General features: G+C 46.4%; 1 protein-coding gene across 12 annotated transcripts in view; it reads left to right on the forward strand.

Moving 5' to 3' along the window:
* IL1R1 (interleukin 1 receptor type 1) overlaps positions 1 to 13,407 on the forward strand; it is a 75,532-nt gene that overhangs the window by 40,427 nt on the left and 21,698 nt on the right. For 8 of the 12 annotated variants that reach the window (XM_010386223.2, XM_030921109.1, XM_030921112.1 and 5 more), the window contains exons 2-4: positions 9,350 to 9,426; positions 11,532 to 11,639; positions 13,116 to 13,182. In XM_010386223.2, coding sequence (XP_010384525.2) covers positions 13,122 to 13,182 — 61 coding nt within the window. In that variant the 5' untranslated portion in view covers positions 9,350 to 9,426; positions 11,532 to 11,639; positions 13,116 to 13,121. Of the gene's footprint in view, positions 1 to 342; positions 1,801 to 6,297; positions 6,663 to 9,349; positions 9,427 to 11,531; positions 11,640 to 13,115; positions 13,183 to 13,407 lie in introns of those variants that run through there. The other 4 variants (XM_030921108.1, XM_010386226.2, XM_010386228.2 and 1 more) reach the window with 4 other exon arrangements.

Raw genomic sequence — 13,407 nt, forward strand, 5'->3', positions numbered from 1 at the left:
GGAATGTGGTTTGCTGGGGCGGGGATGTGGAACCATGATTTATTTTCAGTCTCTGGCTAGCTGCCAAGCTGCTGTGTGTGACGCTTCTCCTGCACCCGTCCGCCCTCATGTGGCCTCCATTGCTGTTCAGGAAAGGGTATTTGATCTGAGTTCTTACATGACCTTGGCAGGCCCAGAGCAGCACCCCCGCCCCCTTATTTCTAATAGTCCCTGCTTGTATGTCATAATGTGACATCAAGTTTTTTTTTTTTTATGGTTCTGAAACCTGTGACATGTTTTGAGTCAACCTTTCACCACTGGTGAAACACTGCTTAATATTAGATTCACGAATGTATTAAAGATTTGTTGACTATCTACTATGTGCGAGGCACTGTGGTGAGTGGTGGGGAGACAGCAGTGAATACAACAAATGAAAACCTCTGTCCCCTCATGGATGTGAGTCTTCTTGGTAAGACATAGGATGTCAGCAGTCTCTCTTCAAAAGGGGGTTCTTTGAAATTTGCCCCTTTGTACAAGGGTGTGGATGCACTGGCTACCTAGAGGACACCACTCAGCAGCTCCAGTGGAGAGGACCAGGAGATGATGGGCACAGATGCAGTCCTGCAGAACTTAGAGAATTGCAGGCTGCTATTCTCCAAGTTCATGGTGTCCCTTGCCTCAGTTCCTAGGATGTGGAGCTACACTCTGTGGTTTGGCCAGGCACAGGGACCAGGGCAGATGGAAACCTTGTGGCCGGGATGCATCAGAGCGAGTTGAGTGTCCACCTGCCAGCTGGGACATTATGGAAAAGACATCTCAGTAATAAGAGAGGCAAAGCTGGACAATTGCAGTGAAACTACCACAGCGTAGGGGTGGAGAAGCACAGAGATCCTCATATTCTTATGCTACATAATGGATATATGAGGTACTTGCCATTTTAAAAGTTGTCAGGGGCACCTGTGGCTCACCTGCCATGACACAGCTCCAGGATGCTGCCCATCTGTTGCTGTGAGTGGGTGCTTGGTTTGCATTTTCCTCTCCTTGAGGTTGTGAGGTGGGCTGGTGGCACAAGACGAGGATCAGAACTGTCAGCAGCCTTTTTTTCCTCTGCTGTGTTTCCAGGAAATGCTGCTGGAGCCTCCTGGCCATGTCTAGCGCAGGGAGCACATGGAAAGCCCTGGTACCGAGTTATCTTACCAAGTACTGAAAGGGGCTGGAGCTCTTTGAGGCCCCAGTCACCTCCATATTGGATTGTTTGCTGTCTCCTCTTCATGCACATCCAGGAGCTCACACATGGTGGTGGTCTGATGGAGACACCTATCACTTCCCAAGAGGACTCACGCCCACGAGAGGACGGGGGGTCCCATAAATTAAAAGTACGGGAAAAGGAAAACAAGCGTGGAGATGGAGTGGAGCCTGAAATGAGGCTTGACGTGCGCAGTGTAAACCTGGATGACCTAGATGCTGGTATAGTTACCCAAGTAGGGCCATGAATGTGGAGGGAAGCCTGGGTCTTAGCTCTGCCTGCACCTTAGCACTGCCTGAAGCACTCAGGGAAATGCCAGGACTGGATGCAGAGCAAACAAACTAGCATCTCTGGGGGCGTGCTGGGCACGGGTGTTTTCAAAGCCCCCCAGGCGGTTCTAACGCATAGCCAAGGTTGACAACATAAATGCTCTTTCCTGTAGGCAATGGGAGAGAGGAAACCCTGCAGGGCACAGCCAGCGGTGTCTTCAAGATGAAAGCAAAGTGCTCAGGAGAAAAAGCGTTCTTGGCACAAAGAGAAGCAGGAACTTTCTTTTAGAGATCCCTGAAAAAGAGGTGAGAATAGTGAGTTTTCGGTGGTCTCTTGAAATGACCCTCCCTGTAAGTGCAGTTCGGTAATCATGGTTTAGCGAGCTGTGAACAGGGAGAGTCTAGCCATGCCGATCTCTGCACATTTGGCATCCCAAACATGAGAACTCATAGATCCCTGAAAATACAGCCAATGACTAATGACCAAGAGTTAAATGAAAAGTTAGATGGTGTCACTTCCCATCAGTGGGTCTCACCTCATTAAAACCCAGCACCCCCCTTAATGCAAATATTTTAAAACACCCCTTTTATAATTTTGAAACGATATAATGAAACTTATCTACAACATAACTTTAAAAAATCAATGTAATACTTAGATGTTAAGGAGAAATAAAAGCAATTTGTATTAAAATGATGCATTTCAGTGTGCAGACGCTTGAGCTAAGCTGAACTACAACCTAGTGAGGTGAGCCGGTGCTTTCTATAGACTGCAGGACAGCTGGCATGGGGTGGGTACAGGTGAGTCTCGGTGGCCATCCAAATGCCACTGAAGGATGAGTGACTCTTGGTCAAGCTCTCGATGGTAGCCAAAGGCAATTCTTCTTTCCATTTTCACAGTGATTGCATTCCTGAAAAATTTAGTGTGTATAAACTTGTGCCAACAATATGTGTATTTTATATAAATGTGGAAGGGAATTGGGGGGCCAGGTTTCAAACACTGTAAATAGGTTTCCATCATTAGGAACGTCTGTGAGACCCCTGGAGGTCATGCAGGACAAGTCTTTACTGAGCAGAACTGCCTGTGTTGTTCCGGATGTCAAGCTTCGATGGCCTCCAATGCTAAATGCATCCTGATCACCCAGGGTCCCCTTCCCCACAGGTTCCGAAATGCTCCCTCAAGGGTCATACCCACCCCAGTGAGAACCATTGCTTTCCCTGCGTTGCTGGGTAGTGAGTGATTAAAGTGCCATTGCAGGCGTGGGTGCTGAGATAGCAGGGCACCAGACATGCCTAAGCCAGCCATCAGGAATGCACTTCCGTTACTTGCTATAGGATCGTAGAGGTCGAATTAGAAATCAGAAAAGTTGGTGCTTTGTACGTGGGGGCGAACGGCCACAAGAGAACTTTGAGGGGTGGCAGGTCTACATCCTGATGAAGTGTTCCTGGTGCACTCAGTTGTGGCAATTTATGGAACTGTCCACTTAAGTTTTGTGTGTTTCACCGTGTGCAATATGGTGAAAAATATTTATCCCAATTAAAAAAATTACAGAAGTGAAAACAACATAACAATTCTTGTAGAGAAGGCTTAGTCCTCTAAAACTGCCTGTGGATCCCAATCTGAGAAACAGCTGTTCTTGCCTGACTGGGAGGCAGTGCTCCAGGGAGAAAGGTCTCTGGCTCTCAGTCAACTTTTTGACAAGTCCAGTGCAACAGTGGCCTTGGCATCGTAGCCCCTGGTGCCTGGAGAGGAGGTATGTTGGAGGTACAGGGGAGGCTGAGAAACCCAAGGCAGGGCATTTAGAAAGGGGAAAAGGGACAGGAGACGAAGCCCACCCCTGTCTCTGGATTCTGGTTCTGTTGTCCAGGAGCCCTAGGAGGTCTGTAGGGGTGAGGTGGAAAAGTCAGACTTCAACCTAGAACCTAGTGGTCAAGAGGCTTGGGGTAGGTCCATCCCCGTCTGTGGCATCTGGTGACAGTGATCCTGTCTCACTGTGTCTCATTGCCCCTTTTGCCCTTAAAATCCACATGCCTTAGTTGAAACCAGCAATCTTGTGGCTTTTCGCCTTGTATTAGCTGAATAATTGAGATTTCAGAGCAACACCTGAAACCTCTTGGGAAATTTTTACTTTATCTTCATATCCTTGTGCATCCTCGATGATAAAAATAAAACTTTCCTTCTCCCATTTATATGGGTAAATAAGCCATTGCTAACTATGAGCGAAGCTTTAGGATTCCTCTAGTGATAGGAACGTTGCCAGGCTTGTTGTTTCCTGGGCTTTCTGAGATGGTGAGTGAGCTTCTGTTTCCCTGTCGTGGGAGTGGTTGCTCATAGTTTGGTAGAGCTGTTTCTCTGGGGGAAAATCAGAGATGACCACATTGAACACACAGTTGGGTTTTTGGGTTGTGTGCATGTGATAGAGTGTGGGTGACTAATCTCCACAGTGTGGAAAGCATTGTGTCACGTTTGGAACATAACACAGTGGTCCCCAGAACGCTCTGTGGTTACTTCCACACTTTCCTGCTCTAGCTTGGGTATGGAAGTTCCTGGGTGGGCTTTGTGATCCCCTATTGGTTACTCTAATTAGAGGTAAATTAGAGGTATGAGTGTACGGGGCCCTGATGCTTCCATTTCTCATCAGAATTGCATAGAGATTATTATGGACATTTACTTAGGACAGTCAGTGCCTCTCGGATTTTACCTGCCAGGGATTCCTTCTGGGAAATAAAAAGCAAAGGCTCAACCTAGCCCTCCAAAGCATGCCTCTTTGAAGCCTCATGTTTTATCTTAGATCGTGGAGATTTTTCTTTCTGCTTCATAACATAGCCATGTTTGCTCTAATAGAAAAATAACTCCCCCGAGAAAATCTGTGGGTAAAATTAGTAACCTAGGGAGATAGACTTCAGGCTCTCCGGCTGTCTGTAGCTTCTCCCTGGGAATTTGTGGATTCTAAACCAGGGCTTGGGTAAGTATGGATGTCGAAATGAACAATGAACATATTGGCCCCCAACAGAAGCCCCCCTTCCAGGAAATACTGTCTTTTCCATAAGTGTGTGGTTCTATGGCTTTGTAAGTTCCTTTTATCTTCTCTTTCAAACTGACATTTTTGTTTTTAACAATGATGGGGACTTTTTCATGACTGTCTGAATTCTTATAACAAAGGAATGACACAGGAAGTCAAAGCTGCAGTGAGCTGTAATCACACCACTGCACTCCAGCCTGGGCAACACAGCAAGACCCTGTCTCAAAAAACAAACAAACAAAGGGTAACAGGAGAACATCATAATTATGAGCTTGGTTTCAGTACTGTAACACATTCCCCGTACAAATTTCCACCGATTTTCAGTAGAACACATGGGCGGTAACATTTCATGAGCTAAAGAACCTGCTTTAGCTCTTGTTTTTTCAGGATTCATCCACGGCCACTTCTCAGTTATGGTAAATAAATTGGAGCCAATTTTCTGAGTATTTCTCCATTACATCAGATCTACACGTATGCACATATTGGTTAATATTAGGGATGAGAGACTGTATTAAATGATGCTGTAAATGCATTTACTTATCACTCCATGAGAAGGTAGAAGAGTGTGTTGCTATCAGGTGGAAATGTAGAAAGTGCAGTGAGGATTTTCTTGTAAATTTCAGATTTGGGGCTTGGCTATGTCAGGTCCCTGGAAGAGGGAGGAGTCACCTACTGCTGTCTCTTCTCTCCTCTTGGGCCTCTGTAGAGGTCTGGCCCTGTGCCTTGGAGGGCTCTGCTCTTGCAGCTTGGACAGACACATCCCTCAGCATGGCAAGAAGTGTGGAAGGTCAAGAGGATGTGCCCACTTGGCCTAATCCTAATCCACCAGCACTCCTGTTCTTAATCATGTCCCTCATGTACCTGGGACCCCTGAATTCTCTCCCCAAGCACCCTGGGCCCTAATTCCAGGGCCTGTGTAGTCAATCCCATGGACTCTACTGCCTGCTTCATACACTGGCCAGGGCTGTACAGAGTGGGATAGACACAGGTAGACTTTGACGTCTACCTGTGTACATGCTCAGGGCCCCTCCCAGTATGAAAGGCTGGAGACAGAGGAATGGAGATTAACGTAGCTAGACACAGCAGGAGCCACGCGGTGGGACTGCTGTGTGCAGGTCTCATGGTGAGGACAGCGCAGCCTGTGTTTGGACAGACATGGAATACCAGGTGCCAATATGAGCTTCCCCCAGCTCTGGGCACCTCTGCTGCCACTGTTCCCAGAAGTGGACCTCCAGGAGATTCTGATACTATCGGGGGTGCCTCTGCTGTGTGCCATCTTGCCTGTGCCTAGCTTCTATCCTAGAAGGCAGGGCTCACAATGTGGGGGAATTCCTCAGAATAAGAGTGGAATTCCTCAACATTGTGGGAAATTCCTCAAGAAAAAGAAGCTGTTTAATAAATGCACTGTGGCTACAGAGCAGGAAAAATGCCTCCTTCCCCTGCACTAGGCCTAGGCCTTGAGGAAGAAACCTGGGTTCCTGTGACAGCCCCTCTCTCCCCAGCTGCCACTTTTCCCGTGCGTGCACTGGGTATGAAATTCCTTGCAGAGGGACAGGAAGGCGTTGTTGGATGAAGTCAGTATTTCCTGGAAGGGGGGCTTCTGTTGGGGGCCAATATGTTCGTTGTTAATTCTTGTACTTAATTTCTACTTTTGTAATTTGTTTCACATTACAGTTTCCCCTTCAGAGACTAGTGGGAAATTACTTTATGCCACAAATATGCATTTTGATTTTATCTTTAATCAACAAATAACTTTTTGTGTCTGTTGCACGTGCTACTGTAGTCATGTTGTGATACGCCAGTGTTTCCAAATACGTCATGATCACCAAACAGCCATGGGGGCCGTATTCGGGAAGATCTTCACAATCGCAAGCTTTTGGATGTGATTGTCACATAAAGCCGTGGTGTGCTGCAGTGAATGGACAGGACCTCCGGAAGTGGGGATGACCAGCCTAGGCCTCGGGTCCCCTTAGGATCTGGCTGACTCTCTGGGTCTGGACATCAGCATCTGAGCACTCCCTGCTGTCTTTCTTGGAAGCTGCTACGGAGAGGACGTTAGCCAGTCTGGGGGTTTCACACATAACACAGGCATCCTTGCTTGAAGGCTAAACAGGGGGAACCGTATGCTGTGGCTTATTCATGTATTCAGTAAGTTAATCCTTTTCTCTTTCTTGTTTTATTTTATGTGGAAAATTCAATCTGAAAAATAACACAGTGGCATACACACATCTGTGACTTTTTATTGTTACTGGTATTTTCTAAAGGTACGTTTTGAATCTTACTATAAGTCATTCAAAAAAAATTACACTGGACTTTGATTAACTAGTTCTGAATAAGGGAGGTTTCTTTACCTAGTAGGCCTTCTGGCAGTAACATTTCTTAGTCTCTAGTCCTATTCCTGTAGTTCCCTCTCCTTGGGGTCATCCCCACCCCTCAACTCTTTCAACAACCATCTGGGTGTGAACTCTTTATCTAACTCCTGATGTAGGATTCTACCCTCTCTTATATGATTCCGGCCATCTCCAGACCCCAGTGACGGTTCCCCTTGCAATCCTATTCTCTGACCCACACCCAGTACCCTTATTCCATCCTTTCTCTTCTTTGATTCTAGGCTTGGTTTTCATCTCCGTGTGTCTCATGCAAAAATGGTGGGTAGGTAGGTAGGTAAGTGGATTCCTTCCCTCCTTCCCTCTGTCCCTCCTTCCTTTCTTCTACAAGTATTTATTGAGCTCTTACAACAGACGTGCAAGATGTGTAGGATGGGCCTCCTCATGGGTGTGGGAGACGGGAGGGTCTGCTCTGCACTGCTTTCTTCCCTGGCCCAGGTAGGGAAGGCCAACAACTAGGGGAGCTACCCAATGTTGCCAGAGCCAGGGGGCCCAGAGCCAGCAGTTGGAGGTACCTTGGTGCATTGCACCATGGAGAGCCTGTGTCACTTGTCATGCCTGGCTTTGGAGGAGCAGATGTCTACAAGGACCCTGGGAGAAGCTTCTGATCAGAATCAACTCTGAGATGGTCAGAAATCCCAGAAGCTTCCAGGCTAGGACTGGAAGATTTGTCTTGCAGACCCAGGAAGTGCCATAGAGGTGCATGGAGGTGGAATGGCACAGTGCTTGTAAATGGCAAGGCTGGGAGCAGCGCTGGACACAGAGCCAGCTGGACAGTGAAGGCAGAAGAGTAGGGGATGCTGACCCTCATCTCAGGGGTCAGGCAGAAGGGGGCGGTGGGATGGGTTAGGTGCTGCAGAGATGTCCAGTGGGCTGGAGACGGAGTGCTCTTGGCATGGAGAACCTAGGGTGGGTAGTGGCCTGGGCAGTGCATCTCAGAGGAACAGCGAGCTTAGAGGGCACATGGTGGTCGCTTCAGCAATGGATGAGTGGTGGAGACAGTGAGTATATACATTCTTAAGTGAAGTTTCTGGGGCAAGAAAGGAGGGAAAATGAGGCCATTAGAAGAGTGTGGGTAGTCACCTCTTCTGCAAGAAGCTTCCTGGGCCTCCGAAATAAATCCATCCCCTCCCCTCCTCCGCCCCCTCTCCCATTCCATCCATTTTGGTGTCATTCACTATATAATTCCCAACAGCTGCTGTCATATCTGGGGCACACTCACAGGGACCAGTCAGGAGGGCATTGACCTAGGACTGGGAGTGGGAGGATGTGGGGGTCTCCCCTTTGAGTTTCTGCTATGATATGATTCCAATTTATGGGCCAGCGCACTTCTGATACCTTGTGTTGTGCTGTGTACAGCCTCAAAGTGAATAATAGCTTGGGATTTAGTTTGTGTAGTTTAAGGAAAATACTTTGTGTTGAATTAGTCAGGCTGTTTTATTGATGACCATTAAAAGGCCTTGTGCTTAGGTTTTACAAGCTTTTCAACGGCTCAAAGAGATGATTCAGACAAGAAAAAAATTAGACTCCAAAATACTAAAAGAAAACTGCAAAAACAGGTGAATTCATGGTGAAAGATCTGTAGGATAGAGCAGTAAGGACCACGCAGCTTTTTGAGGCTGTCTTAATGTGATATGGATGCAGGTGTGTTAATATGCTTGGTAATGGAAGAGTGAGGATACCTGCTTCTTAAACACGGCCTGCTCATTTTTTTCTGGCCTCTGGTGCATTTCTCTCCGGCAAAGCTCAAGTTCTGTTTTCACTGAGATGATGCACTGAGACATGACATCCCTAGAGGTGGTTTGATTCATTTCTGCACCCTGGTGTCTGGCAAAATGCCATGTGCATGTGTTTAATCAACATAGCTTGTGGTTGTCAAGCTCTTGGTATTCTTTTCTCCCTGTGATTTGATTTCCTGAAAGTATCTTGTCCCCAAGGATTATGGAACATACACTTGTTAAACACTGGACTCATTTTCATGATCATTTAAATGTCATGACCTTTCTGACACCTTAATATGGTTTGGCTCTGTATCTCCACCCAAATCTCATCTCAAATTATAATCCCCACATGTCCAGGAGGGACCTGGTGGGAGGTGATTAGATCATGGGGGCTGTTTCCCCTATGCTGTTCTCATGATAGTGAGTGAATTCTCATGAGATCTGATGGTTTAAAAGTGTTTGGCACTTCCCCCGTTGCTCTCTCTCCTGCTGCCATGTAAGATGTGCCTGCTTCCACTTCCACCATGATTGTAAGTTTCCTGAGGCTTCCCCAGCCATGTGGAACTGTGAGTCAATTAAATCCTCTTTCCTTTATAAATTACCCAGTCTCAGGTTTCTTTATAGCAGCGTGAAAACGGACTAATACACACCTCTTGAGATCCTCACAGCAATTGGTGCCTTTGGATCTCTTCATTCACACTTCACTCATGTGTTCTTCCTTCCCCAGGTAGATGTACCCTCTGAAGATGGTGACTCCCTCCTGAAAAGCTGGACCCCTTGGTAAAAGACAAGGCCTTCTGCAAGGTAACAGGGCTGAGTCACCCCAGGGTCCCATGGATGGCGTTTTCTCACAAATAGCGGAACTCCACGCTCAGATCCAGGGGCCCTGGACTATCTCCCATTGTATGCAAAAATATTTTATTTCTCTTGACACATTACTCTTTGGGACAGCTTGATGGTTTTATTAAATTTTGGAAAGAGGCTTCAGCCCCAGTAAGAGTCAATGCCTGTCCGCTTTCCCAGGTCACCTTGGCTGTGCTACAGTAAAATGGTGGGTTCCAATGCTGTGTCCAAGCTCTCCCAATTTCAACCCCTTCCAGGCCTTGCTGTCCATTTTCACTCCACTGTCACTGCATGTTCAAATTCTTGCTTTCTGCTTGAGTCAGTACTGCTCACCTCGTCCCAGAAGACCTGGGTCTATGATGCTGTGGGTGACACCCTCTGAGCATCTTTTCTGAGCTGTCTGTGGGTACCTAAACCTGTCCCCCAACCTGGCCCTTGCCCTCCCTGCCCCGACCTCAGTGAGTCTGGCCCAGTCCATCCCTGATTCTCCCCTCTGGCCCCGAGCATTCTCAAATATGCCCCCGCCTGCCTGTCTGTCACTGCAGCTGGTCCAGCCCTCATCCTCTCTCCCATGAACCTCTGTGGTGGCCTGCTCTCCCTGGCTCCCCTGTCTCCACACAGGTGCCAAAATGTCTGCAAAAAATGGAGATCTAACATACATTAGCCCATGGCTTAAAACCTGTACATGCTTCTCTGCCACCTGCAAATGACAGTCCCAGTTCCTCATCAAACCTTTGCATGTTGTGGGAACCTGGGGCTTCTCAGCCTCCCCCTCAGAACCCACCTCTGGTTTATGCTCCAGAACATGATGTTGTTGGACCCTCCCCTCTGCCTCCTCCAGGCTGAGGTAGCCTCTGTCTCCCCTCCTGCTCTGGGCGTGGCTTTTCCGGTAGACACCCCCACATCACAGTGTGAAACTGTGTGTCCACGTTTCCTGTGACTGCTGAGCTCCTGGAGCCAGGCCGTGGGACCTTGGTTCCTATTTTTGTTCCCAGAGCCAAATAGATATTTGATGTATAATTGTTGAATGCAGCAGTAAGTGAATAAAGACATGAATGGTTAACTGAAAACATTCTATCAAAACTGTTATTTGTCATCAGAGCATGGGCCGATTTCCAATAGCTAAGATTTGGGAGTGACCATTTGCCAGGCACTGTTCTAAGCTCTTTGCATGTGGCCATTGATTTCACGCACATAGTGCCATCAGTGACATGCTGTCACTACATTGCTTGTCAAAAGGGGGAACTGAGGCATGGAGGCTGAGCTTTTACTCAATGTGCCATCTATGTTGAGGGACTTCTGACTTGTATAGCCATTCAACTGTGAGCACTGTGGAGGCCAGTCAGCCTGGCCCTGCCTTGGAATTTCTGTTATTCAGGGGCATAATGGGGTTTGTGTTGATTTTTGTTGGGAGTGTGTGGGCTAATCTAGGTACAACCCTCATCTCCTTCCCTTCTGATGTCCTCGCTCCCTTTGGTCATGTGACCCTTAACGCCCATTCCCAAGCTCAGTGCTGACTCCTTGCCTCAGGGTCCTGGGGATCAACATGGATCCCACAAGCCCGCTCCTGAGAGGACAGGGCCACTCCCATCCCCACTAACTGTTTCCCAGAGCAGCTCTGGGGCAGAAGTAAACTTGGACCCAGGGGTCATGGCCCATTGTTCTTTTATAGTCTATTAGAGGAGGATGAGGTCCAACTTCAGCTGGTTCATTACTCCTTGTGAAAATGAGCACACTGGGGGCCAGGGAGAGTCGCGTCCAATATCACCCTGCCTTGTGGTACAGGTCACCAACCTCGGACCTGTGATTAAACATTGTCCACAATTAATTTGGAATTATTATCTCATGATACACTCCATAAAGTTCAGTCACACATCTTCTTTTTCTTCTCCCTTGCCTAATGATCAGACAAGCCAGATTCTTGTGACTAAATGAACCGACAGCTGGCAGTGTTCAGCTGATTTTGCAACGCCCGTATTTTGTTGTTGATAAACTAATGCAAATAGCTGGTTGGCCTGGAACTGGTGATTGGGAAACATTTGAACCCTTCTTTCCTTCCTCTCTAGCATAAAGACTTAAAACACACTTCATGCAGTCAAAGAAAGAGCTCATAGACCTGGCTGCTGGGCTTCAAAGGCTTCTATCTTATTTAATCATCTGAAAATAGTTTAAAGGTAAATATGGTAATAATACTAGTATTCTAGACTATTTTGGGAAGCCAGTAATGTAAATAAAGGGTCAGAGGTAAAAGATATTGAAGGAATGCAGTTTTACTGCTCTGAGGTAGGTTTCAAGGCTTGAGCCAGGCTTCGGGATCATCATCCTGATACTGGGGGTAAAGTGAAGAGAATATGAATGGGTATGTCTCGTATGGTTAGATAATCTTTATTTTTTCCCCGGTATTTGTTTTAAAAAGCATGTTGTAACTTTAAAAAATACCTACACACCTTCTTTTTTTTTTGAGATGGAATCTCGCTCTGGTACCCAGGCTGGAGTGCAGTGGCACGATCTTGGCTCACTGCAACCCCCGCCTCCTGGGTTCAAGCAATTCTCCTACCTCAGCCTCCCAAGTGGCTGGGATTACAGGCATGCACCACCACACCGAGCTAATTTTTGTACTTTTGGTAGAGATGGAGTTTCACCATGCTGGCCAGGCTTGTCTTGAAGTCCTGGCCTCAAGTGATCTACCTGCCTTGGGCTCCCAAAGTACTGGGATTACAGAGGTGAGCCACCACGCCTGGCCACAATACATCTTCTTAAATAGAAAATTTTCCAGCCAATATTTAAATGACTGCATGTCATTAGAATCTGAATGAGTGTTGTGTTAAAATATTTTGTGTTTTCATATTTATTTACTTATAGCTACAGATAAGAATATAGGCAAATTTCATCTCCCGTAAAAATTAAGAGGCAGATGTTTTCAAAGCACAGAATTACATGGCCTACTCTATACATTGCTCCTAAGGTTGAGCAGAGGGGATAAGAGTTTTTTCTCTTTTGTCCTTTCCTCTTTTTTTCATACAAAGTTCATTGTAGATATTTTAGAAAGTATAGAAAGCCCCGACAAGGGGAAACACACCCAACCCAATTTTAATATGTTATTATCATTTCTTTTAGGTTTTTTGGGTGCATTTCTATGTAGCTATATTCTATTGTACAAGCAATTCAGTATCTTGCAATATAAAATGAAGGCATGACCTTTGAGCTGGCCAAAAGTGTGGGGTGATTTTTGCAAATGGGTCCTGACAGCAGGGGACATAAGTGGGGAACAAATCCTCAGACAAACGGAGGCAAACTGGCTTAGGGGCGAGTGCGTAGCTGACTTTAGATGTAAACTAGATTTGGGGAAATGTAAATGGGATGCAAGACTGGAAATGTATAATGGGACAGAAGGTAGAAATGTTTAAAATCTTAAGTTGTTGAGTTTGTTCTCAATTTTGTGAAAACTTTTTATCTCTTTTCGTTCCCCACCCCATTTTTTAACCAAAAGTCAAACATGATAACATTCATGATGTAGAAAAACCAATTCATCAGTTTGTCTTGGCGGTGAGGGTGGGGACAGGGATAGTGTCGGTATATTTAGTTTTAGAGATTTGCTGGAAAAGTAACATTTTTGCTTTTGTCTTTCTTCCATTCCTCCGTTTCTCCAGGAGAATATGAAAGTGTTACTCAGACTTATTTGTTTCATAGTTCTACTTATTTCTTTTCTGGAGGCTGGTAAGTTAAGTATTTCTTTGTGTTCTTGTCTGCTAAGAAAATCTGTTATTTAGAATACATGAAGTGCCTTCCCTAACAGTCATGTCTCATACTCATTTCTGTTGAATCCCTGGGCACAGAGCCTCCTGGTCATAGACCTGTATCACCGGAAGTTCCTTTCAGCATCTTCCTCTCATTCTCTCACATAGAGAGTGGGAAACTGAGGCCCAGTGAGGTTAAGAGCCC

Source organism: Rhinopithecus roxellana, chromosome 17 (assembly GCF_007565055.1).
Source record: "Rhinopithecus roxellana isolate Shanxi Qingling chromosome 17, ASM756505v1, whole genome shotgun sequence".
NCBI classification, from domain to species: domain Eukaryota; kingdom Metazoa; phylum Chordata; class Mammalia; order Primates; family Cercopithecidae; genus Rhinopithecus; species Rhinopithecus roxellana.